This window comes from Bombina bombina, chromosome 3, assembly GCF_027579735.1.
Source record: "Bombina bombina isolate aBomBom1 chromosome 3, aBomBom1.pri, whole genome shotgun sequence".
Classification (NCBI taxonomy): domain Eukaryota; kingdom Metazoa; phylum Chordata; class Amphibia; order Anura; family Bombinatoridae; genus Bombina; species Bombina bombina.
In genome coordinates this window covers 99,079,237-99,105,176 of record NC_069501.1, presented here as the reverse complement: position 1 = coordinate 99,105,176, position 25,940 = coordinate 99,079,237, and the positions used below count along the sequence as shown (strand labels likewise).

Genomic DNA, 25,940 nt, shown 5'->3' with positions numbered 1-25,940 from the left:
TTGATCTTTTTTCTGACAGTTTCTGTTCTCTCTCACTGCTGTGTGTGAGGGGGAGGGGCCGTTTTTTGGCGCTTTTGCTACGCATCAGAAATTTCAGTCAGCAGCTCATTGTATTTCCTGCATGATCCGGTTCATCTCTACAGAGCTCAGGGGTCTTCAAAACTTGTTTTGAGGGAGGTAATTTCTCTCAGCAGAGCTGTGAGATTATAGTTGACTGAGATAAAAAACGTTTATTCTGTAATTTTTTTTCTGCTTTCAGAATTAGTTGTCTTTTGCTAATGGGATCAAACCTTTGCTAAAGTTGTGTTGTTTACAAGGATTGAGGCTATAACTGTTTCAATTTATTAATTTTCAACTGTCATAAATCTTCTGTGCTTCTTAAAGGCACAGTACGTTTTTAATAATATTCTAATAGAATTGTATTCCAAGTTGCAAGTTTATTTGCTAGTGTGTTAAACATGTCTGATTCAGAGGAAGATACCTGTGTCATTTGTTGCAATGCCAAAGTGGAGCCCAATAGAAATTTATGTACTAACTGTATTGATGCTACTTTAAATAAAAGTCAATCTGTACAAATTGAACAAATTTCACCAAACAACGAGGGGAGAGTTATGCCGACTAACTCGCCTCACGTGTCAGTACCTGCATCTCCCGCTCGGGAGGTGCGCGATATGGTGGCGCCCAGTACAGCTGGGCGGCCATTACAGATAACTTTACAAGATATGGCCACTGTTATGACTGAAGTTTTGGCTAAATTACCAGAACTAAGAGGCAAGCGTGATCACTCTGGGGTGAGAACAGAGTGCGCTGATAATATTAGGGCCATGTCAGACACTGCGTCACAGGTGGCAGAACATGAGGACGGAGAACTTCATTCTGTGGGTGACGGTTCTGATCCAAACAGACTGGATTCAGATATTTCAAATTTTAAATTTAAGCTGGAAAACCTCCGTGTATTACTAGGGGAGGTGTTAGCGGCTCTGAATGATTGTAACACAGTTGCAATACCAGAGAAAATGTGTAGGTTGGATAAATATTTTGCGGTACCGGCGAGTACTGATGTTTTTCCTATACCTAAGAGACTTACTGAAATTGTTACTAAGGAGTGGGATAGACCCGGTGTGCCGTTCTCACCCCCTCCGATATTTAGAAAAATGTTTCCAATAGACGCCACCACACGGGACTTGTGGCAAACGGTCCCTAAGGTGGAGGGAGCAGTTTCTACTTTAGCTAAGCGTACCACTATCCCGGTGGAGGATAGCTGTGCTTTTTCAGATCCAATGGATAAAAAATTAGAGGGTTACCTTAAGAAAATGTTTGTTCAACAAGGTTTTATATTGCAACCCCTTGCATGCATTGCGCCGGTCACGGCTGCAGCGGCATTCTGGATTGAGTCTCTGGAAGAGAACATTAGTTCAGCTACTCTGGACGACATTACGGACAGGCTTAGAGTCCTTAAACTAGCTAATTCATTCATTTCGGAGGCCGTAGTACATTTAACTAAACTTACGGCTAAGAATTCAGGATTCGCCATTCAGGCACGCAGGGCGCTGTGGCTAAAATCCTGGTCAGCTGATGTTACTTCTAAGTCTAAATTGCTTAATATAGCTTTTAAAGGGCAGTCCTTATTTGGGCCTGGTTTGAAAGAAATTATCTCTGACATTACAGGAGGTAAAGGCCACGCCCTGCCTCAAGACAGGGCCAAACCTAAGGCCAAACAGTCTAATTTTCGTTCCTTTCGGAATTTCAAAGCAGGAGCAGCATCAACTTCCTCTGCCCCAAAGCAAGAAGGATCTGTTGCTCGCTAAAGACAAAACTGGAGACCTAACCAGTCTTGGAACAAGGGCAAGCAGGCCAGGAAACCTGCTGCTGCCCCTAAAACAGCATGAATTGAGGGCCCCCGATCCGGGATCGGATCTAGTAGGGGGCAGACTTTCTCTCTTCGCCCAGGCTTGGGCAAGAGATGTCCGGGATCCCTGGGCGCTAGAGATAATATCTCAGGGATACCTTCTGGACTTCAAATACTCTCCTCCAAGAGAGAGATTTCATCTGTCAAGGTTGTCAACAATCCAGACAAAGAAAGAGGCGTTTCTACGCTGCGTACAAGAGCTCTTGTTAATGGGAGTAATCCATCCAGTTCCACGGTCGGAACAGGGACAAGGGTTTTACTCAAATCTGTTTGTGGTTCCCAAAAAAGAGGGAACTTTCAGACCAATCCTGGACTTAAAGATCCTAAACAAATTCCTAAGAGTTCCATCGTTCAAGATGGAGACTATTCGGACAATTTTACCTATGATCCAAGAGGGTCAGTACATGACCACTGTAGATTTAAAAGATGCTTACCTTCACATACCGATTCACAAAGATCATTACCGGTACCTAAGGTTTGCCTTCCTAGACAGGCATTACCAGTTTGTGGCTCTTCCATTCGGATTGGCTACAGCTCCAAGAATCTTCACAAAGGTTCTGGGTGCTCTTCTGGCGGTACTAAGACCGCGGGGAATCTCGGTAGCTCCATACCTAGACGACATTCTGATACAAGCTTCAAGCTTTCAAACTGCCAAGTTTCATACAGAGTTAGTACTGGCATTTCTAAGGTCACATGGATGGAAGGTGAACGAAAAGAAAAGTTCACTCGTTCCACTCACAAGAGTTCCCTTCCTGGGGACTCTTATAGATTCTGTAGAAATGAAGATTTACCTGACAGAGGACAGGCTAACAAGACTTCAAAGTGCTTGCCGCGCCCTTCATTCCATTCAACACCCGTCAGTGGCTCAATGCATGGAGGTAATCGGCTTAATGGTAGCGGCAATGGACATAGTACCCTTTGCACGCTTACACCTCAGACCACTGCAACTGTGCATGCTAAGTCAGTGGAATGGGGATTACTCAGACTTGTCCCCTTCTCTGAATCTGGATCAAGAGACCAGAAATTCTCTTCTATGGTGGCTTTCTCGGCCACATCTGTCCAGGGGGATGCCATTCAGCAGACCAGACTGGACAATTGTAACAACAGACGCCAGCCTTCTAGGTTGGGGTGCCGTCTGGAATTCTCTGAAGGCTCAGGGACAATGGAGTCAGGAGGAGAGTCTCCTGCCAATAAACATTCTGGAATTGAGAGCAGTTCTCAATGCACTCCTGGCTTGGCCCCAGTTGACAACTCGGGGGTTCATCAGGTTTCAGTCGGACAACATCACGACTGTAGCTTACATCAACCATCAGGGAGGGACAAGAAGCTCCCTAGCAATGATGGAAGTATCAAAGATAATTCGCTGGGCAGAGTCTCACTCTTGCCACCTGTCAGCAATCCACATCCCGGGAGTGGAGAACTGGGAGGCGGATTTCTTAAGTCGTCAGACTTTTCATCCGGGGGAGTGGGAACTTCATCCGGAGGTCTTTGCCCAAATACTTCGACGTTGGGGCAAACCAGAGATAGATCTCATGGCGTCTCGACAGAACGCCAAGCTTCCTCGTTACGGGTCCAGATCCAGGGATCCAGGAGCAGCCCTGATAGATGCCCTGACAGCACCTTGGGATTTCAGGATGGCTTACGTGTTTCCACCCTTCCCGATGCTTCCTCGATTGATTGCCAGAATCAAACAGGAGAGAGCATCAGTGATTCTAATAGCACCTGCATGGCCACGCAGGACTTGGTATGCAGACCTAGTGGACATGTCATCCTGTCCACCTTGGTCTCTACCTCTGAAACAGGACCTTCTGATACAGGGTCCTTTCAAACATCAAAATCTAACTTCTCTGAAGCTGACTGCTTGGAAATTGAACGCTTGATTTTATCAAGACGTGGGTTTTCTGAGTCAGTTATTGATACCTTAATACAGGCTAGGAAGCCTGTTACCAGAAGGATTTACCATAAGATATGGCGTAAATACCTATATTGGTGTGAATCCAAAGGTTACTCTTGGAGTAAGGTTAGGATTCCTAGGATATTGTCTTTTCTACAAGAAGGTTTAGAAAAGGGTTTATCTGCTAGTTCTTTAAAGGGACAGATCTCAGCTCTGTCCATTCTGTTACACAAACGTCTGTCAGAAGTTCCTGACGTCCAGGCTTTTTGTCAGGCTTTGGCCAGGATTAAGCCTGTGTTTAAAACTGTTGCTCCACCATGGAGTTTAAACCTTGTTCTTAATGTTTTACAGGGCGTTCCGTTTGAACCCCTTCATTCCATTGATATAAAGTTGTTATCTTGGAAAGTTCTATTTTTAATGGCTATTTCCTCGGCTCGAAGAGTCTCTGAATTATCAGCCTTACATTGTGATTCTCCTTATTTGATTTTTCATTCGGATAAGGTAGTTCTGCGTACTAAACCTGGCTTCTTACCTAAGGTAGTCACTAACAGGAATATCAATCAAGAGATTGTTGTTCCTTCTTTGTGCCCAAATCCTTCTTCGAAGAAGGAACGTCTACTGCACAACCTGGACGTAGTCCGTGCTCTAAAATTTTACTTACAGGCAACTAAGGAATTTCGACAAACGTCTTCTCTGTTTGTCGTTTACTCTGGTCAGAGGAGAGGTCAAAAGGCTTCTGCTACCTCTCTTTCTTTTTGGCTTCGTAGCATAATTCGTTAAGCTTATGAGACTGCTGGACAGCAGCCTCCTGAAAGAATTACAGCTCATTCTACTAGAGCTGTGGCTTCCACTTGGGCCTTCAAGAATGAGGCCTCTGTTGAGCAGATTTGCAAGGCTGCAACTTGGTCTTCGCTTCATACTTTTTCCAAATTTTTCAAATTTGACACTTTTGCTTCCTCGGAGGCTATTTTTGGGAGAAAGGTTCTTCAGGCAGTGGTTCCTTCTGTATAAAGAGCCTGCCTATCCCTCCCGTCATCCGTGTACTTTTGCTTTGGTATTGGTATCCCAGAAGTAATGATGACCCGTGGACTGATCACACTTAACAGAAGAAAACATAATTTATGCTTACCTGATAAATTCCTTTCTTCTGTAGTGTGATCAGTCCACGGCCCGCCCTGTTTTTAAGGCAGGTAAATATTTTTTAAGTTATACTCCAGTCACCACTACACCCTTGGCTTCTCCTTTCTCGTTGGTCCTTGGTCGAATGACTGGGAGTGACGTAGAGGGGAGGAGCTATATGCAGCTCTGCTGGGTGAATCCTCTTGCACTTCCTGTTGGGGAGGAGTAATATCCCAGAAGTAATGATGACCCGTGGACTGATCACACTACAGAAGAAAGGAATTTATCAGGTAAGCATAAATTATGTTTTTTCACAATTTTAGGTTTCTCACTGAAATTATTTACAAACAGCTTGTGCAATTATGGCACAAATGGTTGTAAATGCTTCTCTGGGATGTCCTTTGTTCAGAAATAGCAGACATATATGACTTTGGCGTTGCTTTTTGGTAATTAGAAAGTCGCTAAATGCTGCTGCGCATCACACGTGTGTTATGGCTAGCAGTGAAGGAGTTAATTAGGTAGTTTGTAGGGAGCTTGCAGGGTTAATTTTAGCTTTAGTGTAGATATCAGCCTCCCACCTGACACATCCCACCCCCTGATCCCTCCCAAACAGCTCCCTTCCCTCCCCCACCCCACAATTGTCCCCGCCATCTTAAGTACTGGCAGAAAGTCTGCCAGTACTAAAATAAGGTTTTTTTTTTGTTTGTTTTTTTTTTTAAGGAAAAAAAAAGCATATTTACATATGCTGTGTTTAGGATCCCCCCTTAGCCCCCAACCTCCCTGATCCCCCCCCCAAAACAGCTCTCTAAGCCTCCCCCTCTGCCTTATTGGGGGCCATCTTGGGTACTGGCAGCTGTCTGCCAGTACCCAGTTTGCACACAAACAAATGTTTGTTTATTTTTTATTTTTTTTCTGTAGTGTAGCTTCCCCCCCCCCCCCCCACGGACAAACCCTCACCACCTAAATGACACCTAAGGTTTTTTTTTTACATTCTAGGTCCCACTTTTATTTTGTTTTGGGACACATTTTTCTGTAGTGTAGCGGTTCCCACCCGCTCCCTCCCCGTGCACGCGCCCGCCCCCTCGTGCACGTGCGCGCGCCCCCGGACTCCCCCGCCCACGATCCCGCCCCCCTCCACATGACCAGGGCCATCGATGGCCACCACACACCTCCCACACCGGCTCCCACCCACCAACGATACCGGCCATCGATGGCCGTAGAAGGTTATTGCAGGATGCCTCCATATCGAGGCATCACTGCAATAACCGGAAAGCAGCTGGAAGCGAGCAGGATCGCTTCCAGCTGCTTTCCACACCGAGGACGTGCAGGGTACGTTCTCAGGCATTAACTGCCTTTTTTCTGAGGACGTACCCTGCACGTCCTCGGTCATTAAGGGGTTAAAATTGCATGCTCTGTCTGAATCATTAAAGCAAAAAATTGCGTTTAGTGTCCCTTTAAGCTATCCAAAGCACAATTTAATTGCATAATTGAACATAAACTCATTCACTGCTAAAAAAAAAAATTGTGCAAAAACATTGAAATAATTTAATATTGGCTAATTGTGGCTTTACTATTGGTTTAAATCTTAGCTGGGTAGCCCTTAAATCTGCTGGGTGGTGTGCCCATTAAATTCGTCCTAGGGAGAACAATGGAGATTATTTTATGCATTCACACAATCCATATAGCATATATATGAACACCTTAGGTTCAAATATATGATTTGATTGTGAATAGTTTTTGCACAAGCTTTTTATTTGTCACATTCAGTGGCAGCTTCAGTGGCAGCTGGCGTTCACATGTTCAAAACCAGAATCTAAATAGCAGAGAAATCAATCCTAATTATACAAGTTTTCATTTATACCTAATTTTAGCAAAACATTCTAAAACCTTGTGTAGATTTACTGTCTAATATGTAAACAATGACTGTTTCAAAATCTAGTAATACATGTGTGCGATCTGTTTCTTTTGGAACATTGTCGCTATGGTAAGTTTTATAATTACATGTTGATGTGATTAGACACTGCAGAAACGATTAATTATTACTTGTTTATGCACACCCAGAAGCACATGGTCACTTGTTGGTTTTGTATCTACTTGGAGTCAATCAAGATAAGCTTATGAAATGATTTTCCTTCATAAATCCCTAAATCCCTATAGACTTTATTAGTGGATTTCACATAAAAATCATTAGATATACTTTGTATATTTGTGTATATACAGTATGTGTGTGTGTGTATGTGTATATATATATATATATATATATATATATATATATATATATATATATATATATATATACATACACGCACATACACACGCACACACACATATATACACACACACACACACACATATATACACATACACACACACATACATATATACATACATACATATATACACACGCACACACACACACACACACACACTGAGAAAGTCCAGCACTCGCTTACAAGCTCTCAGCTAAGATTAAAAGCAAAACTGGAAGAGTTAGTTACTGCATCTGGCCAAATGGGATAAGCCCAGGAACCACGTCAAGGTCTCTTCCAAAACCTTGGTCCCTAATACAGCCATACAAATGCAAGCTCTCAATCAAACAAACTGTGAACAAGTCAGGGTTCACAGAACTTTGTGGCAGATATAGCAAAAAGATTATAACTCGCTGAAGGCTCAGATAATGGTTAGCATTTTTTTAATTTAGGTAGCTACATTTGTTTTTTTTAGACATAATGCTATTGCACACTTAAAGGGACATAATACTCATATGCTAAATCACTTGAAACTGATGCAGTATAACTGTAAAACGCTGACAGGAAAATATCACCTGAGCATCTCTATATAAAAAAGGAAGATATTTTACCTTACAATCTCCTCAGCTCAGCAAAGTAAGTTCTGTGTAAAAAGTTATACTCAGCTGCTGCCCAGCTGCAGTTAAAAAAAAATAAAATAAAAAATGAAGAAATGAACAGCAGCCAATCGGCATCAGCAGTGCTGAGGTCATGAACTCTTACTGTGATCTCATGAGATTTGACTTAACTCTCATGAGATTTCATAGTAAGCTTCCTTTACCTGATTGGTGAAATAATATGAGAGTTCACGAGGCTCATCCCCTAAGCTGTCCCAGGACAGACATACTAAAATGCTGCTTAGAAATCCTTTACAATGGGAGGTGGCTACTGAGGAACTTTTGAGGTAAAATATCTTTCTTTTTTACATAGAGATGTTTAGGAGATATTTTCTCGTCAGCTTTTTACAGCTATGCTGCATCACTTTCAAGTGTTTCAACATTTGGGTATTATGGCCCTTTAATTAACTACAGTATAGTGTAAACATAATTTTTCTATGCACTGGGAAACCAAAAAAATTTGTATGAACCCGCAATATCTCTGAGGTATATCTATCTCAATTAAGCCATGTCTTTTTTAATGAAATATATAAGTAGATTATAGTGTAGGGTTATAATTTCATAGTTTAGTATTTCATACTTTTATGTTATTTCCAGTGGACAATTCTGTCTGTCACTGACTCACGTTTGTTAATGTTACTATTAAGTAACATCACAATTTTCTCTTTTTCTATCTTGCAGGTTGTAAAGGCATATGACCGCGTGGAGCAGGAGTGGGTGGCAATTAAAATTATAAAGAACAAGAAAGCTTTCCTAAATCAAGCCCAAATTGAAGTACGGCTTCTTGAGCTGATGAACAAACATGACACAGAGATGAAGTACTATATTGGTATACATGCAACATTTTCTTTTTATTATCTATTTGCTTTTATCAGCCACTTAGTTCTTTTAGTTTACAATTTTAGCCACATAAGTAGTTTAATATGGGTCCAATTAGGTAGAAAGCTTGGGATGTTTATTTCTACTGTGGCCTAGTATTTATTGGATATCTTTGTCTCATAATGATCTTTTCCTCTTCAAATGGAAATGCTGTCTAATCTGTAAGCTTCTGAAGTGGTTTAGCCTTTTCATTAACTAGTAACAAAACAAAAGAAAACCCCAGACAATGTAAAAAAAAAAAGACAAATTTCAGTATGCAACGAGGGAAATGATACCACCTCTCTATGTTGTGTCATTCCATACACTTTTTAAACGGTTTATTTCTTTTTGGCAAGTTCCTTTTTTTGTGCCCCTTACTTATGGCACAAGTACCCGCACCCAAGAATACTTTTACCAGGGGCTGATAAAAAAGAAGTTATCTAACCAACGTTTCTACAATTTTTTTATCATTTAATAATATCACTGTGTTTTTCTATTTTTTCCTCTCCAGTGCATTTAAAACGTCACTTCATGTTCCGGAATCACCTCTGTTTAGTGTTTGAAATGCTGTCCTACAACCTCTATGATTTACTGCGTAACACCAATTTTCGTGGTGTTTCTCTCAACCTGACACGAAAGTTTGCACAGCAGATGTGCACTGCATTGCTGTTTTTGGCAACTCCAGAACTTAGTATCATTCACTGTGACCTAAAGCCTGAGAATATCTTACTTTGTAATCCTAAAAGAAGCGCAATTAAGATTGTTGACTTTGGAAGTTCATGTCAATTAGGCCAGAGGGTAAGTTAATTTTTTATTATTATTATCGGTTATTTGTAGAGCGCCAACAGATTTTGCAGCGCTATAAACAAAGGGGTAGTACAACAAAATAATTATAGGGATCAAATAGGTAGAAGGCCCTGCCAAGAGTTGCACTGTTGTAGTCAGCTCTTAAGAAGGTGATCTACAAACAGCTGGACTCTTAGGCTTACATGTTAAGGGGGTTCAGGGGATAGCAATAGAGCAGTGGAACTGGTATAAAGTTAGGTTAGCATAGGTTGTATGCATCCCTGAACAGTAGAGTCTTTAGGGAGCACTTGAAGTTTTCAAAACTAGGGGAGAGTCTTGTGGAGCGAGGCAGAGAGTTCCACAAGATAGGAGCCAGTCTGGAGAAGTCCTGTAAACGGGAGTGTGATGAGGTAACGAGAGGAGGAGAGTAGGAGGTCATGAGCAGAGTGAAGGGGACGGGAGGGAGAGTATCTGGAGACCAGGTCTGAGATATAGGGGGGAGCAGTGCAGTATTTTAACAAATGTGTATGTGTGAGATAATTTTTTATGCAGGTGACATTTTATACTATTTTTTCTGTGTTTCTTTTTTGTTTTTGTTTTTCCCAATACAGATATACCAATATATTCAGAGTCGATTTTATCGGTCTCCAGAGGTCTTACTGGGAATGCCTTATGATCTTGCTATTGACATGTGGTCCCTTGGTTGCATTTTAGTAGAAATGCACACTGGAGAGCCTCTTTTCAGTGGAGCCAATGAGGTATAGAGACCTCTTATTTTCTTGTCTTTTATTTAATATTTGTTTTGTTTTTGAAGAAGAAATTATTTTACTATTTATTTTCTTAAAGGGGCAGTCGACTAAATATTTGTTTAAAAAGATAGATGATCCCTTTTATTACCTATTCCACAATTTTGCATACCCAACAGTTATAAAAATACACACAGTGATAACTTTTTTTACAAAATGATTTTTGCCAATGAAAATAGGTATGTTGTACAATTTCTTTCTAATTGAAAACCACTGTTGGGTACAGTTTTATGTCCCTTTTAATGACAGGTTCTGATGAATGGTCTCAGTCTTGTCAAATCTATTGATTTAAATTGTCTCTTCCCTGAATTATTTTTAAGGATTTGTAGCCAGTGCACCAATTTCTTTTTAAAGAACGTGGAAGTTAATATTAAAGGGACAGTCTAGTATAAATGAAACTTTCATTATTCAGATAGGACTTTTAATTTTAAATCAACTTTCCAATTTAATTTTATCATCAAATTTGCTTTTTTCTCTTGGTATTCTTAGTTTAAACAAAACATAGGTAGGCTCATATGCTAATTTCTAAGCCTTTGAGGGCTGCCTCTAATCACAGGCTTTTTAAATCTCTTCAACACAAAGAGACAGAAAGTACACGTGGGCCATATAGATAACACTGTGTTCAGGCACAGGGGGTTATTTAAGATTTAGCACCAAACAATGCCAAATTTAAGAGAATAGATAATAAAAAGTCAGTCATGTGATCAGGGGGCTGGAAGAATGTTCCTAGATACAAGGTAATCACAGAGATAAAAAGTATATTAGTATAACTGTGTTGGTTATGCAAAACTGGGGAATGGGTAATAAAGGGATTATCTATCTTTTAAAACAATAACAATTCTATGGTAGACTGTCCCTTTAAAGAGACAGTCAACTCCTTGTATTTACAAGATATTTCTGTTGTGTTGCTATAAAATAACATGTCAACCAATTCTAAATATTTTTAAAACAAATTAACATTAATTCTTTCATGTAATTGGCAAGAGTCCGTGAGCTAGTGACGTATGGGATATACAATCCTACCGGTAGGGGCAAAGTTTCCCAAGCGTCAAAATGCCTATAAATACACCCCTCACCACACCCACAATTCAGTTTTACAAACTTTGCCTCCTATGGAGGTGGTGAAGTAAGTTTGTGCTAAGATTTCTACATTTCATATGCACTTCTCAGCATTTTGAAGCCCGATTCCTCTCAGAGTACAGTGAATGACAGAGGGATGTGAAGGGAGTATCGCCTATTGAATGCAATGGTTTTCCTCACGGGAGATCTATTTCATAGATTCTCTGTTATCGGTCGTAGAGATTCATCTCCTACCTCCCTTTTCAGATCAACGATATACTCTCATATTCCATTACCTCTACTGATATCCGTTTCAGTACTGGTTTGGCTATCTGCTATTTGTGGATGGGTTTCTTTTGGTAAGTATGTTTTCATTACTTAAGACACTCTCAGCTATTGTTTGGCACTTTATGTATTTATATAAAGTTCTAAATATATGTATTCTCATATTTGCCATGATTCATGTTTTCAGTATATTTCCTTTTGCAGACTGTCAGTTTCATATCTGGGAAATGCATTTTTTTAGGTAAATTTATTTCTTACCGGGGGTATAGTCTTTTTTTCAATTGACTGTCATTTTTAAATTCGCGGGCAGAATTAGGCTCGCGAGGGCGCAAAATGCCAAAGTATATTGCGTAATTTTTGGCGCAAGATTTTTTTGGCGTGAAGTTACGTTCGATGACGCAAATTCGTCATTTCCGGTGACGTAGTTGACACCGAGTCCTTTCACAAGGTTGCGTCTTCAATGTCGCAAGTGTGTCATTTCCGGATGTTGCTAGCGCCAATTTTTTTTTTTTCCTGTTTGTGTTGTGCGTCATACTTGGCGCCAAATATTTTCATTTAATGCCATTCCTATATGCCTCTTGCCTTTTTTCTCTATCAGACGGCTATGCTGTTTGCATTTTTTTCCCATTCCTGAAACTGCCATATAAGGAAATTGATAATTTTGCTTTATATGTTGTTTTTTTCTCTTACATTTGCAAGATGTCTCAATCTGATCCTGTCTCAGAAATCACTGTTGGAACCCTGCTGCCTGATAACAGTTCTACCAAAGCTAAGTGCATTTGTTGTAAACTTGTGGAGATTATATCTCCAGCTGTGGTTTGTAATAGTTGTTATGATAAACTTTTACATGCAGATAATGTGTCCATCAGTAATAGTACATTGCCTGCTGCTGTTCCTTTAACATCTAATGTACAAGATATACCTGTGAATTAAAATAATTTATTGCTGATTCTATTCAGAAAGCTTTGTCTGCTATCCCGCCTTCTAATAAACGTAAAAGGTCTTTTAAAACTTTTCATAAAGTTGATAAAATTTCAAATGACCGACAACATACTGAATTATCCTCCTCTGATGAGGATCTATCTGATTCAGAAGATCCTTCCTCAGATATTGACACTGACAAATCTACTTATTTATTTAAAATGGAGTATATTCGTTCTTTGTTAAAAGAAGTGTTGATTACACTGGATATTGTGGAAATGAGTCCTTTTGATATTAAATCTAGTAAATGTTTAAATTCTGTTTATAAATCTCCTGTGGTTACTCCAGAGGTTTTTCCATTTCCTGATGCTATTTCTGATATGATTTCTAAGGAATGGAATAGGCCTGGTACATCTTTTATTCCTTCTTCAAGGTTTAAAAAATTGTTTCCTTTGCCAGCAGTTACTTTGGAGTTTTGGGAAAAGATCCCCAAAGTTGATGTGGCTATCTCTACTCTTGCTAAACGTACTACTATTCCTATGGAAGACAGTACTTCTTTTAAAGATCCTTTAGATAGGAAACTTAAATCTTATCCAAGGAAAGCCTATTTGTATTTGGGTTATCTTCACAGGCCTGCAATTTCTTTGACTGATGTTGCAGCTGCATCAACTTTTTGGTTGGAAAATGTAGCGCAACAAGAAATGGATTCTGATTTGTCTAGCATTGTTCGCTTGCTTCAACATGCTAATCATTTTATTTGTGATGCCATTTTTTATATCAAAATTTATGTTAAATCTATGTCTTTAGCTATTTTAGCTAGAAGAGCTTTGTGGCTTAAATCTTGGAATGCTGACATGACTTCTATGTCTAGATTGCTATCTCTTTCTTTCCAAGGTAATTAGTTATTTGGTTCTCAGTTGGATTCGCTTATTTCAACTGTCACTGGAGGGAAGGGAGTTTTTTTGCCTCAGGATAAAAGACTTAAGGGTAAATCTAAAGCTTCTAACCGTTTTCGTTCCTTTCGACAAAATAAGGAACAGAAACCTAATCCTTCCTCCAAGGAATCTGTTTCCAATTGGAAACCTTCTTCACATTGGAAGACATTTTAAGAAAACAAAGCCAGCCCCCAAATCCTCATGAAGGTGCGGCCCTCATTCCAGCTCAGCTGGTAGGGGGCAGATTAAGATTTTTCAAGGAAAAAAAAATCATTGGTTCCAACTACAAATGGGTAGTTTTCTTGGGAACCATAATAGATTCCTTATCAATGAAGATATTTCTGACAGAAGTCAGGAAATTTAAAGATTTTCAATTCTTGTCTAGCGCTTCAGTCCTCTCCTCGGCCGTCAGTGGCTCAATTTATGGAGGTAATCGGTCTGATGGTTGCAGCTATGGACATCATCCCATTTGCCCATTTCTCCAACATAGGTGTGTCCGGTCCACGGCGTCATCCTTACTTGTGGGATATTCTCTTCCCCAACAGGAAATGGCAAAGAGCCCAGCAAAGCTGGTCACATGATCCCTCCTAGGCTCCGCCTACCCCAGTCATTCTCTTTGCCGTTGTACAGGCAACATCTCCACGGAGATGGCTTAGAGTTTTTTAGTGTTTAACTGTAGTTTTTATTATTCAATCAAGAGTTTGTTATTTTGAAATAGTGCTGGTATGTACTATTTACTCAGAAACAGAAAAGAGATGAAGATTTCTGTTTGTATGAGGAAAATGATTTTAGCAACCGTAACTAAAATCCATGGCTGTTCCACACAGGACTGTTGAGAGCAATTAACTTCAGTTGGGGGAACAGTGTGCAGTCTCTTGCTGCTTGAGGTATGACACATTCTAACAAGACGATGTAATGCTGGAAGCTGTCATTTTCCCTATGGGATCCGGTAAGCCATGTTTATTACGATCATAAATAAGGGCTTCACAAGGGCTTATTAAGACTGTAGACTGTTTCTGGGCTAAATCGATTCATTATTAACACATATTTAGCCTTGAGGAATCATTTTATCTGGGTATTTTGATATAATAATATCGGCAGGCACTGTATTAGACACCTTATTCCTTAGGGGCTTTCCCAAAGCTTAAGCAGAGCCTCATTTTCGCGCCGGTGTGGCGCACTTGTTTTTGAGAGGCATGGCATGCAGTCGCATGTGAGAGGAGCTCTGATACTTAGAAAAGACTTTCTGAAGGCGTCATTTGGTATCGTATTCCCCTTTGGGCTTGGTTGGGTCTCAGCAAAGCAGATACCAGGGACTGTAAAGGGGTTAAAGTTTAAAACGGCTCCGGTTCCGTTATTTTAAGGGTTAAAGCTTCCAAATTTGGTGTGCAATACTTTTAAGGCTTTAAGACACTGTGGTGAAAATTTGGTGAATTTTGAACAATTCCTTCATGTTTTTTCGCAATTGCAGTAATAAAGTGTGTTCAGTTTAAAATTTAAAGTGACAGTAACGGTTTTATTTTAAAACGTTTTTGTACTTTGTTATCAAGTTTATGCCTGTTTAACATGTCTGAACTACCAGATAGACTGTGTTCTGAATGTGGGGAAGCCAGAATTCCTATTCATTTAAATAAATGTGATTTATGTGATAATGACAATGATGCCCAAGATGATTCCTCAAGTGAGGGGAGTAAGCATGGTACTGCATCATTCCATCCTTCGTCTACACGAGTCTTGCCCACTCAGGAGGCCCCTAGTACATCTAGCGCGCCAATACTCCTTACTATGCAACAATTAACGGCTGTAATGGATAATTCTGTCAAAAACATTTTAGCCAAAATGAACCCTTGTCAGCGTAAGCGTGGCTGCTCTGTTTTAGATACTGAAGAGCATGACGACGCTGATATTAATATCTCTGAAGGGCCCCTAACCCAGTCTGATGGGGCCAGGGAGGTTTTGTCTGAGGGAGAAATTACTGATTCAGGGAACATTTCTCAACAGGCTGAACCTGATGTGATTGCATTTAAATTTAAGTTGGAACATCTCCGCATTCTGCTTAAGGAGGTATTATCCACTCTGGATGATTGTGAATAGTTGGTCATCCCAGAGAAACTATGTAAAATGGACAAGTTCCTAGAGGTGCCGGGGCTCCCAGAAGCTTTTCCTATACCCAAGCGGGTGGCGGACATTGTTAATAAAGAATGGGAAAGGCCCGGTATTCCTTTCGTCCCTCCCCCCATATTTAAAAAATTGTTTCCTATGGTCGACCCCAGAAAGGACTTATGGCAGACAGTCCCCAAGGTCGAGGGAGCGGTTTCCACTTTAAACAAACGCACCACTATACCCATAGAGGATAGTTGTGCTTTCAAAGATCCTATGGATAAAAAATTAGAAGGTTTGCTTAAAAAGATGTTTGTTCAGCAGGGTTACCTTCTACAACCAATTTCATGCATTGTCCCTGTCGCTACAGCCGCATGTTTTTGGTTCGATGAGCTGATAAAGACGCTCGATAGTGATTCTCCTCCTTATGAGGAGATTATGGACAGAATCAATGCTCTCAAATTGGCTAATTCTTTCACCCTAGACGCCACTTTGCAATTGGCTAGGTTAGCGGCTAAGAATTCTGGGTTTGCTATTGTGGCGCGCAGAGCGCTTTGGTTGAAATCTTGGTCGGCTGATGCGTCTTCCAAGAACAAGCTACTAAACATTCCTTTCAAGGGGAAAACGCTGTTTGGCCCTGACTTGAAAGAGATTATCTCTGATATCACTGGGGGTAAGGGCCACGCCCTTCCTCAGGATCGGCCTTTCAAGGCAAAAAATAGACCTAATTTTCGTCCCTTTCGTAAAAACGGACCAGCCCAAAGTGCTACGTCCTCTAAGCAAGAGGGTAATACTTCTCAAGCCAAGCCAGCTTGGAGACCAATGCAAGGCTGGAACAAGGGAAAGCAGGCCAAGAAACCTGCCACTGCTACCAAGACAGCATGAAATGTTGGCCCCCGATCCGGGACCGGATCTGGTGGGGGGCAGACTCTCTCTCTTCGCTCAGGCTTGGGCAAGAGATGTTCTGGATCCTTGGGCGCTAGAAATAGTCTCCCAAGGTTATCTTCTGGAATTCAAGGGACTTCCCCCAAGGGGGAGGTTCCACAGGTCTCAGTTGTCTTCAGACCACATAAAAAGACAGGCGTTCTTACATTGTGTAGAAGACCTGTTAAAAATGGGAGTGATTCATCCAGTTCCATTAAGAGAACAAGGGATGGGGTTCTACTCCAATCTGTTCATAGTTCCCAAAAAAGAGGGAACGTTCAGACCAATCTTAGATCTCAAGATCTTAAACAAGTTTCTCAAGGTTCCATCGTTCAAGATGGAAACCATTCGAACTATTCTTCCTTCCATCCAGGAAGGTCAATTCATGACCACGGTGGATTTAAAGGATGCGTATCTACATATTCCTATCCACAAGGAACATCATCGGTTCCTAAGGTTCGCATTCCTGGACAAACATTACCAGTTCGTGGCGCTTCCTTTCGGATTAGCCACTGCTCCAAGGATTTTCACAAAGGTACTAGGGTCCCTTCTAGCTGTGCTACGACCAAGGGGCGTTGCGGTAGTACCTTACTTGGACGACATTCTGATTCAAGCGTCGTCCCTTCCTCAAGCAAGGGCTCACACGGACATCGTCCTGGCCTTTCTCAGATCTCACGGATGGAAAGTGAACGCGGAAAAGAGTTCTCTATCCCCGTCAACAAGGGTTCCCTTCTTGGGAACAATTATAGACTCCTTAGAAATGAGGATTTTTCTGACAGAGGTCAGAAAAACAAAACTTCTAGACTCTTGTCGGATACTTCATTCCGTTCCTCTTCCTTCCATAGCTCAGTGCATGGAAGTGATCGGGTTGATGGTAGCGGCAATGGACATAGTTCCTTTTGCGCGCATTCATCTAAGACCATTACAACTGTGCATGCTCAGTCAGTGGAATGGGGACTATACAGACTTGTCTCCGAAGATACAAGTAAATCAGAGGACCAGAGACTCACTCCGTTGGTGGCTGTCCCTGGACAACCTGTCACAAGGGATGACATTCCGCAGACCAGAGTGGGTCATTGTCACGACCGACGCCAGTCTGATGGGCTGGGGCGCGGTCTGGGGATCCCTGAAAGCTCAGGGTCTTTGGTCTCGGGAAGAATCTCTTCTACCGATAAATATTCTGGAACTGAGAGCGATATTCAATGCTCTCAAGGCTTGGCCTCAGCTAGCGAGGACCAAGTTCATACGGTTTCAATCAGACAACATGACAACTGTTGCGTACATCAACCATCAGGGGGGAACAAGGAGTTCCCTAGCGATGGAAGAAGTGACCAAAATCATTCTATGGGCGGAGTCTCACTCCTGCCACCTGTCTGCTATCCACATCCCAGGAGTGGAAAATTGGGAAGCGGATTTTCTGAGTCGTCAGACATTGCATCCGGGGGAGTGGGAACTCCATCCGGAAATCTTTGCCCAAGTCACTCACCTGTGGGGCATTCCAGACATGGATCTGATGGCCTCTCGTCAGAACTTCAAAGTTCCTTGCTACGGGGCCAGATCCAGGGATCCCAAGGCGGCTCTAGTGGATGCACTAGTAGCACCTTGGACCTTCAAACTAGCTTATGTGTTCCCGCCATTTCCTCTCATCCCCAGGCTGGTAGCCAGGATCAATCAGGAGAGGGCGTCGGTGATCTTGATAGCTCCTGCGTGGCCACGCAGGACTTGGTATGCAGATCTGGTGAATATGTCATCGGCTCCACCTTGGAAGCTACCTTTGAGACGAGACCTTCTTGTTCAGGGTCCGTTCGAACATCCGAATCTGGTTTCACTCCAGCTGACTGCTTGGAGATTGAACGCTTGATTTTATCGAAGCGAGGATTCTCAGATTCTGTTATCGATACTCTTGTTCAGGCCAGAAAGCCTGTAACTAGAAAGATTTACCACAAAATTTGGAAAAAATATATCTGTTGGTGTGAATCTAAAGGATTCCCTTGGGACAAGGTTAAGATTCCTAGGATTCTATCCTTCCTTCAAGAAGGATTGGAAAAAGGATTATCTGCAAGTTCCCTGAAGGGACAGATTTCTGCCTTGTCGGTGTTACTTCACAAAAAGCTGGCAGCTGTGCCAGATGTTCAAGCCTTTGATCAGGCTCTGGTTAGAATCAAGCCTGTTTACAAACCTTTGACTCCTCCTTGGAGTCTCAATTTAGTTCTTTCAGTTCTTCAGGGGGTTCCGTTTGAACCCTTACATTCCGTTGATATTAAGTTATTATCTTGGAAAGTTTTGTTTTTAGTTGCAATTGCTTCTGCTAGAAGAGTTTCAGAATTATCTGCTCTGCAGTGTTCTCCTCCTTATCTGGTGTTCCATGCAGATAAGGTGGTTTTACGTACTAAACCTGGTTTTCTTCCAAAAGTTGTTTCTAACAAAAACATTAACCAGGAGATTATCGTACCTTCTCTGTGTCCGAAACCAGTTTCAAGGAAGGAACGTTTGTTGCACAATTTGGATGTTGTTCGCGCTCTAAAATTCTATTTAGATGCTACAAAGGATTTTAGACAAACATCTTCCTTGTTTGTTGTTTATTCAGGTAAAAGGAGAGGTCAAAAAGCAACTTCTACCTCTCTCTCTTTTTGGATTAAAAGCATCATCAGATTGGCTTACGAGACTGCCGGACGGCAGCCTCCCGAAAGAATCACAGCTCATTCCACTAGGGCTGTGGCTTCCACATGGGCCTTCAAGAACGAGGCTTCTGTTGATCAGATATGTAGGGCAGCGACTTGGTCTTCACTGCACACTTTTACCAAATTTTACAAGTTTGATACTTTTGCTTCTTCTGAGGCTATTTTTGGGAGAAAGGTTTTGCAAGCCGTGGTGCCTTCCATTTAGGTGACCTGATTTGCTCCCTCCCTTCATCCGTGTCCTAAAGCTTTGGTATTGGTTCCCACAAGTAAGGATGACGCCGTGGACCGGACACACCTATGTTGGAGAAAACAGAATTTATGTTTACCTGATAAATTACTTTCTCCAACGGTGTGTCCGGTCCACGGCCCGCCCTGGTTTTTTAATCAGGTCTGATAATTTATTTTCTTTAACTACAGTCACCACGGTACCATATGGTTTCTCCTATGCAAATATTCCTCCTTAACGTCGGTCGAATGACTGGGGTAGGCGGAGCCTAGGAGGGATCATGTGACCAGCTTTGCTGGGCTCTTTGCCATTTCCTGTTGGGGAAGAGAATATCCCACAAGTAAGGATGACGCCGTGGACCGGACACACCGTTGGAGAAAGTAATTTATCAGGTAAACATAAATTCTGTTTTCCACCTCAAACCTCTGCAGTTATGCATGCTCAGGCAGTGGAGCGGAAATTATGCGGACCTCTCTCCACAATTACATCTGGAACAGGAGACAAGGTATTCTCTTCTTTGGTGGTTGTCTCAGGACCATCTTTCCCAGGGAACTTGCTCCCGCAGACCCACCTGGGTGATTGTGACAACGGACGCCAGCCTTCTGGGATGGGGAGCAGTCTGGGGCTCTCTAAAGACTCAGGGAGCATGGACTCGGTCGGAGTCTGTCCTACCCATAAACATTCTGGAGCTGAGAGCAATCTTCAATTCTCTTCTGGCCTGGCCTCAGTTAGCCTCGGCCCAGTTCATTAGGTTCCAATCGGACAACATAACTTCAGTGGCTTACATCAACCATCAGGGAGGAACGCAGAGTTCCTTGGCCATGGCAGAGGTAGCCAAGATAATTCAGTGGGCGGAGACCCACAATTGCTGTCTGGTGGTAATCCACGTCCCAGGAGTGGACAGCTGGGAGGCGGATTTTCTGAGCAGACAGACCTTTCACCTGGGGGAGTGGGAACTCCATCCGGAAGTGTTTTCCAGCCTGATTCTCAAATGGGGTCAGCCGGAAGTGGGTCTCATGGCATCTCGGCAGAATGCCAAGCTTCAGCGGTACGGATCGAGGTCAAGGGACCCTCAGACTGTACTGATAGACGCCCTGGCGGTTCCTTGGGATTTCGGTCTCTCATACCTATTTCGTCCGTTTGCTCTTCTGCCTCGGGTCATTGCTCGAATCAAGCAGGAGAGGGCGTCGGTGATCCTCATTGCACTGGCGTGGCCGATTGAGAAAGGACCTTCTACTTCAAGAGCCCTTCCTTCATCCAAATCTAGTTTCTCTGAAGCTGACTGCTTGGAGATTGAACGCTTAATTTTATCCAAGCGTGGATTTTCGGAATCGTTCATTGAGACCATGATTCAGGCTCGTAAACCTGTGACTAGAAAGATTTACCATAAGATATGGCGTAAATATCTGTATTGGTTTGAATCCAAGGGCTACTCTTGGAGAACAGTTAGGATTCCTAGAATTCTGTCCTTTCTCCAAGAAGGTTTGGAAAAGGGTTTATCTGCAATTTCCCTAAAGCGTCAAATATCTGCCTTGTCTATTTTGTTACATAAACGTCTGACGGACGTCCCAGATGTGCAATCGTTTTGTCAGGCCTTGGTTAGGATCAGGCCTGTGTTCAAGCCAGTTACTCCTCCCTGGAGTCTTAATTTTGTTCTTAAGGTTCTTGAAGGGGCTCTATGCATTCCTTAGATATTAAGTTGTTATCTTGGAAAGTTTTGTTTCTTGTTGCTATTTCATCTGCTCGTAGAGTGTCAGAGCTCTTGGCATTACATTATGAGTCTTCTTACTGTATTTTTCATTCGGATAAGGTAGTTTTGCATACTAAGTTAGGGTTTCTCCCTAAAGTAGTTGCAGATCGGAACATTAATCAGGAGATTGTTGTTCCTTCCTTGTGTCCTAATCCTTCTTCTCAGAAGGAATGGCTTCTGCACAATCTGGACGTGGTGCGTGCATTAAAATTCTATTTACAGGTGACTAAGGATTTTCGTCAGTCTTCTGCTCTGTTTGTGGTATTCTCTGGGAAACGTAAGGGGCAGAAAGCTACTGCTACTTCTCTTTCTTTGTGGCTGAAGAGTATCATTCGGTTTGCCTATGAAACTGCTGGACAGCAGCCTCCTGAGAGAGTTACGGTTAATTCTACGAGGGCTGTGTCCTCTTCCTGGGCATTCAAAAATGAAGCTGTGGAACAGATTTGCAAGGCTGCAACTTGGTCCTCTCTTCACAATTTGATACTTTTGCCTCGGCTGAGGCTTCTTTTGGGAGAAAGGTTCTTCAAGCAGTGGTGGCTTCCGTTTAGGTTCCCTGTCTTGTCCCTCCCTTATCATCTGTGTACTCTAGCTTGGGTATTGATTCCCAATAGTAATTAGATGATCCGTGGGCTCACCGTGTCATTAGAAAGAAAACTAAATTTATGCTTACCTAATAAATTTATTTATTTCTTGACACGATCAGTCCACGGCCCGCCCTGTCCTTTTTGGACAGGTTTTGTTGGTATGTTATAAACTTCAGACACCTCTGCACCTTGTTGCTTCCTTTCTGTCCATTGCTTTGGTCGAATGACTGAGGTTGGAGGGAAGGGAGGTGATGTTTAACAGCTTTGCTGTGATGCTCTTTATCGTCTCCTGAGTGATATTCCCAATAGTAATTAGAAGATCAGTGGACTCATTGTGTCATAAAGAAATACATTTATCAGGTAAGCATACATTTTGTTTTCCCAAACCTCAAAATGCCTATAAATACACCCCACCCCACACCCACAATTCAGTTTTACAAACTTTACCTCCCTATGGAGGTGGTGAAGTAAGTTTGTGCTTGATTTCTTCTGTGATAAGCGCTTCTAAGCATTTTGAAGCCCAAATCCTCTGAGTACAGTGTTTGTCAGAGGGATGTGAAGGGAGTATCGTCTATTGATTTTATGGTTTTCCTCGTGGGTAATCTTTTCAAAGGTACTCTCTTATCGGTCGTAGGGATTCATCTCCTACCTCCATTTTCAGATCGACGATATACTCCTATATACCATTACCTCTGCTGATACTTTTTCAGTACTGGTTTGGCTATCTGCTATATCTGGATGAGTGTCGGTAAGTATGTTTTCATTATTTAAGACACTCTCATCTATGGTTTTGTGCTTTATGTATTAATATAAAGTTTTAAATATACGTATTTTACTTATATTTGCCATGAGTCAGGTCAGTTTCAGTTTGGGATGTCCTTTTTTCAAATTGACTGTTTGTTTTTTCTTTTAATTTCGCGGGCAAAATTAGGCTCGCGAAGGTGCAAAATGCTATTATTTATTGCGTCGTTCTTGGCACAAGAATTTTTTTGGTGTGAAGGTACGTCTTTGATTACGCAAGTCGGCAAGTTCACCAGGTTTTCTTGCACGAGGTTGCGTCTTTGATGATTTTTTTTTCTTAACTTACTGTTGTGGGTCATTCTTGGCGCTAAAAAATTTAGTTTATTTTTTTACCCCACTTCCTATATGCCTCTTGCCTTCTATATGCTCAGTGGCCTATGCTGTTTGCATTTTTTCCCCATTCCTGAAACTGCCATATTAGGAAATTGTAAATTTTGCTTTAATGTTGTTTTTATTTTGCAAGATGTCTCATTCTGATCCTGTCTCAGAAGCAACTGTTGGAACCCTGCTGCCTGATCACAGCTCTACCAAAGCTAGGTGTATCTGTTGTAAGTTAGCTGAGATTATATGTCCAGCTGTAGTATGTAACAAATGTCATGATAAGCTTTTGCACGCAGAAAACGTTTCCATCAGTACTAGTACAGTTTCTGTTGTTCCTTCAACATCTAATGTACATGATATCCCTGTTGATATGAAAAATTATATTGCTAATGCAATACAGAAGGCTTTGTCTGCTATTCCGCCTTTTAATAAACGTAAAAGGTATTTTAAAACTTCTCATAAAATTGATGAAATTTCTAATGACCGACAACATACTGAAATATCCTGCTCTGATGAGGATCTCTCTGATTCAGAAGATCCTACCTCAGACATTGACACTGACAAATCTACTTATCTTTTCAAGATTGTGTATATTCGTTCCTTGTTAAAAGAAGTGTTGGTTACTTTGGATGTTGAGGAGTCGAGTCTAGTTGATATCAAAACGAGTAAACGTTTAAATTCTGTTTAGAAACCTCCTGTGGTTACTCCTGAGGTTTTTCAAGTTTCTGATGCTATTTCTGATGCGATTACTAAGGAATGGGTTAAGCCTGGTACTTCTTTCATTCCTTCTTCTAGGTTTAAAGGTTGTACCCTTTGCCAGCTGCTAGATTAGAGTTTTGGGAAAAAATCCCCAAAGTTGATGGGGCTATTTCTACTCTTGCCAAACTTACTACTATTCCTATGGAAGACAGTACTTTTTTTTAAAGATCCTTTAGATAGGTAACTTGAATCTTATCTAAGGAAAGCTTATTTATATTCTGGCTATCTTCTCAGGCCTGCCATTTCTATTGTTGATGTTGCGGCTGCATCAACCTTTTGGTTGGATAGCCTAGCGCAACAGGAAACAGATCCCGATTTGTCTAGCATTGTTCGTTTGCTTCAACTTGCTAATCATTTTATCTGTGATGCCATTTTTTATATCATCAAAATTGATGTTAAACCTGTCTATGCTATTTTAGCTAGAAGAACTTTATGGCTCAAATTTTGGAATGCTGACATGGTATCCAAGTCTAGATTACTATCGCTTTCTTTCCAAGGTAACAATGTATTTGGTTCTCAGTTGGATTCAATTATTTCAACTATCACTGGGGGGAAGGGAGTTTTTTTGCCTCAGGATAAAAGATCTAAAGGTAAATCTAAAGCTTCTAATCGTTTTCGTCCTTTTCAACAGAATAAGGAACAGAAAACCAATCCTTCCCCTAAAGACTCTGGTTTCTTAAAAGGCTTGGATTTATTCCAACTTGAAGAAGGTTTCCAATTGGAACCTATAGTCAAGTATAGTCTTGATAAAGGCCTAAGGAAGGGCCGAAACGCGTTGACACTTCATGGTAAGCCTTATTTCAATTCATTGTGATATTATTTAAGCATTATTGCACTATGTTGTATTTTTTTTACCTACATGATTTGAATTGGAAGATTTTTAGTTTTTGGATATAAAACACTGGATTATTCTCTACACTACTCCTTTTAAATCACATATATCACTTGGAGACTTATCAACAAGGAGAAATTATTTTTTCAGTTTATTTTTCACATTTTTTTCACATTTTTATTTTTCACATTTTTATATATTTTTTTCAAATTTTTTCTAGCAGTTTGCAAACACATTTTTAAAGCACACATTTCTTTGGTGTTTTTAATTTTTAATTTTTGATATATTTCTTGGATTTTTTAGGATTTAATCATTCATCAGGTCATCTGACCACTCACCACATGAATTATTTGCACAAATTTGAGTAAGGATTCTTCTAAGACTCACCATCTACAAGTGTTTTTTTTTTATATATTGGACTAAGGGACAAATCTGACATCATCTTACCAGACAGGTTTAATGCATAATTAGTCATAAACATTTTATCACTACCTCCACTATATGTTTTATACATGTTATATTGTTAACAACAGGGATCCATGATTGATTTTATATTTTGTGAATATTAGTATTGTTATATATCTGTTAGTTTTAAATTTATAAATAAATGTTTTATTGTGAACATATATTGTGAACACATAAACCTTTGCCTTCTTCTTGGCGCTCCTTAGACTTCACTCTCTTTGATTCGCACAGGATAAACTAAGTATCCACATCCTAATAAGCTATAAGGGTTTTTATGGTGACGGCGCTGTGAGATATATGCTTCCTTTCATGGTGTTCTTCTCATAAATTTTCCTGGCATTCTTTTAGAATTCCTAGAATTTTACAGTTTCTTCAGGATGGTTTGGATAAAGGTTTCTCTGCAAGTACTTTGAAGGGACACATCTCTGCTCTTTCTGTTTTATTTCATAGAAAGATTGCTAAGCTTCCTGATATTCACTGTTTTGTTCAGGCTTTGGTTCGTATCAAGCCTGTTATTAAATCAATTTCTCCTCCTTGGAGTCTTAATTTGGTTTTGAAGACTTTGCAGGCTCCTCCTTTTGAGCCTATGCATTCTTTGGATATTAAACTACTTTCTTGGAAAGTGTTTTTTCTTTTGGCTATCTCTTCAGCTAGATGAGTTTCCAAATTGTCTGCCCTCTCTTGTGAATCTCCTTTTCTGATTTTCCATCAGGAAAAGGCTGTTTTGCATACTTTGTTTAAATTTCTTCCTAAGGTTGGGAATTCTAACAATATTAGTAGGGAAATTGCTGTTCCTTCCTTGTGTCCTAATCCCAAGAATGTTCTTGAAAGATCTTTGCATTCTTTGGATGTTGTAAGAGCTTTGAAATATTATGTTAAAGCTACTAAATATTTTAGGAAGAACTCTGGTCTATTTGTTGTCTTCTCTGGTTCTAGGAAAGGTCAGAAAGCTTCTGCCATTTCTTTGGCATCCTGGTTGAAGCTTTTGATTCATAAAGCTTATTTGGAGGCGGGACAGTC

The 25,940-nt window shown here is 41.0% G+C and overlaps 1 protein-coding gene across 2 annotated transcripts in view; it reads left to right on the top strand.

The window, feature by feature from the left end:
- DYRK1A (dual specificity tyrosine phosphorylation regulated kinase 1A) overlaps positions 1–25,940 on the top strand; it is an 833,667-nt gene that overhangs the window by 373,856 nt on the left and 433,871 nt on the right. For both annotated transcript variants that reach the window (XR_008401316.1, XM_053705933.1), the window contains exons 7-9: positions 8,509–8,656; positions 9,197–9,483; positions 10,083–10,229. Coding sequence is in view for 1 of the 2 variants with exons in the window: in XM_053705933.1 (XP_053561908.1) it covers positions 8,509–8,656; positions 9,197–9,483; positions 10,083–10,229 (582 nt within the window). In the remaining variant the exon portion in view is untranslated. The remainder of the gene's footprint in view (positions 1–8,508; positions 8,657–9,196; positions 9,484–10,082; positions 10,230–25,940) is intronic.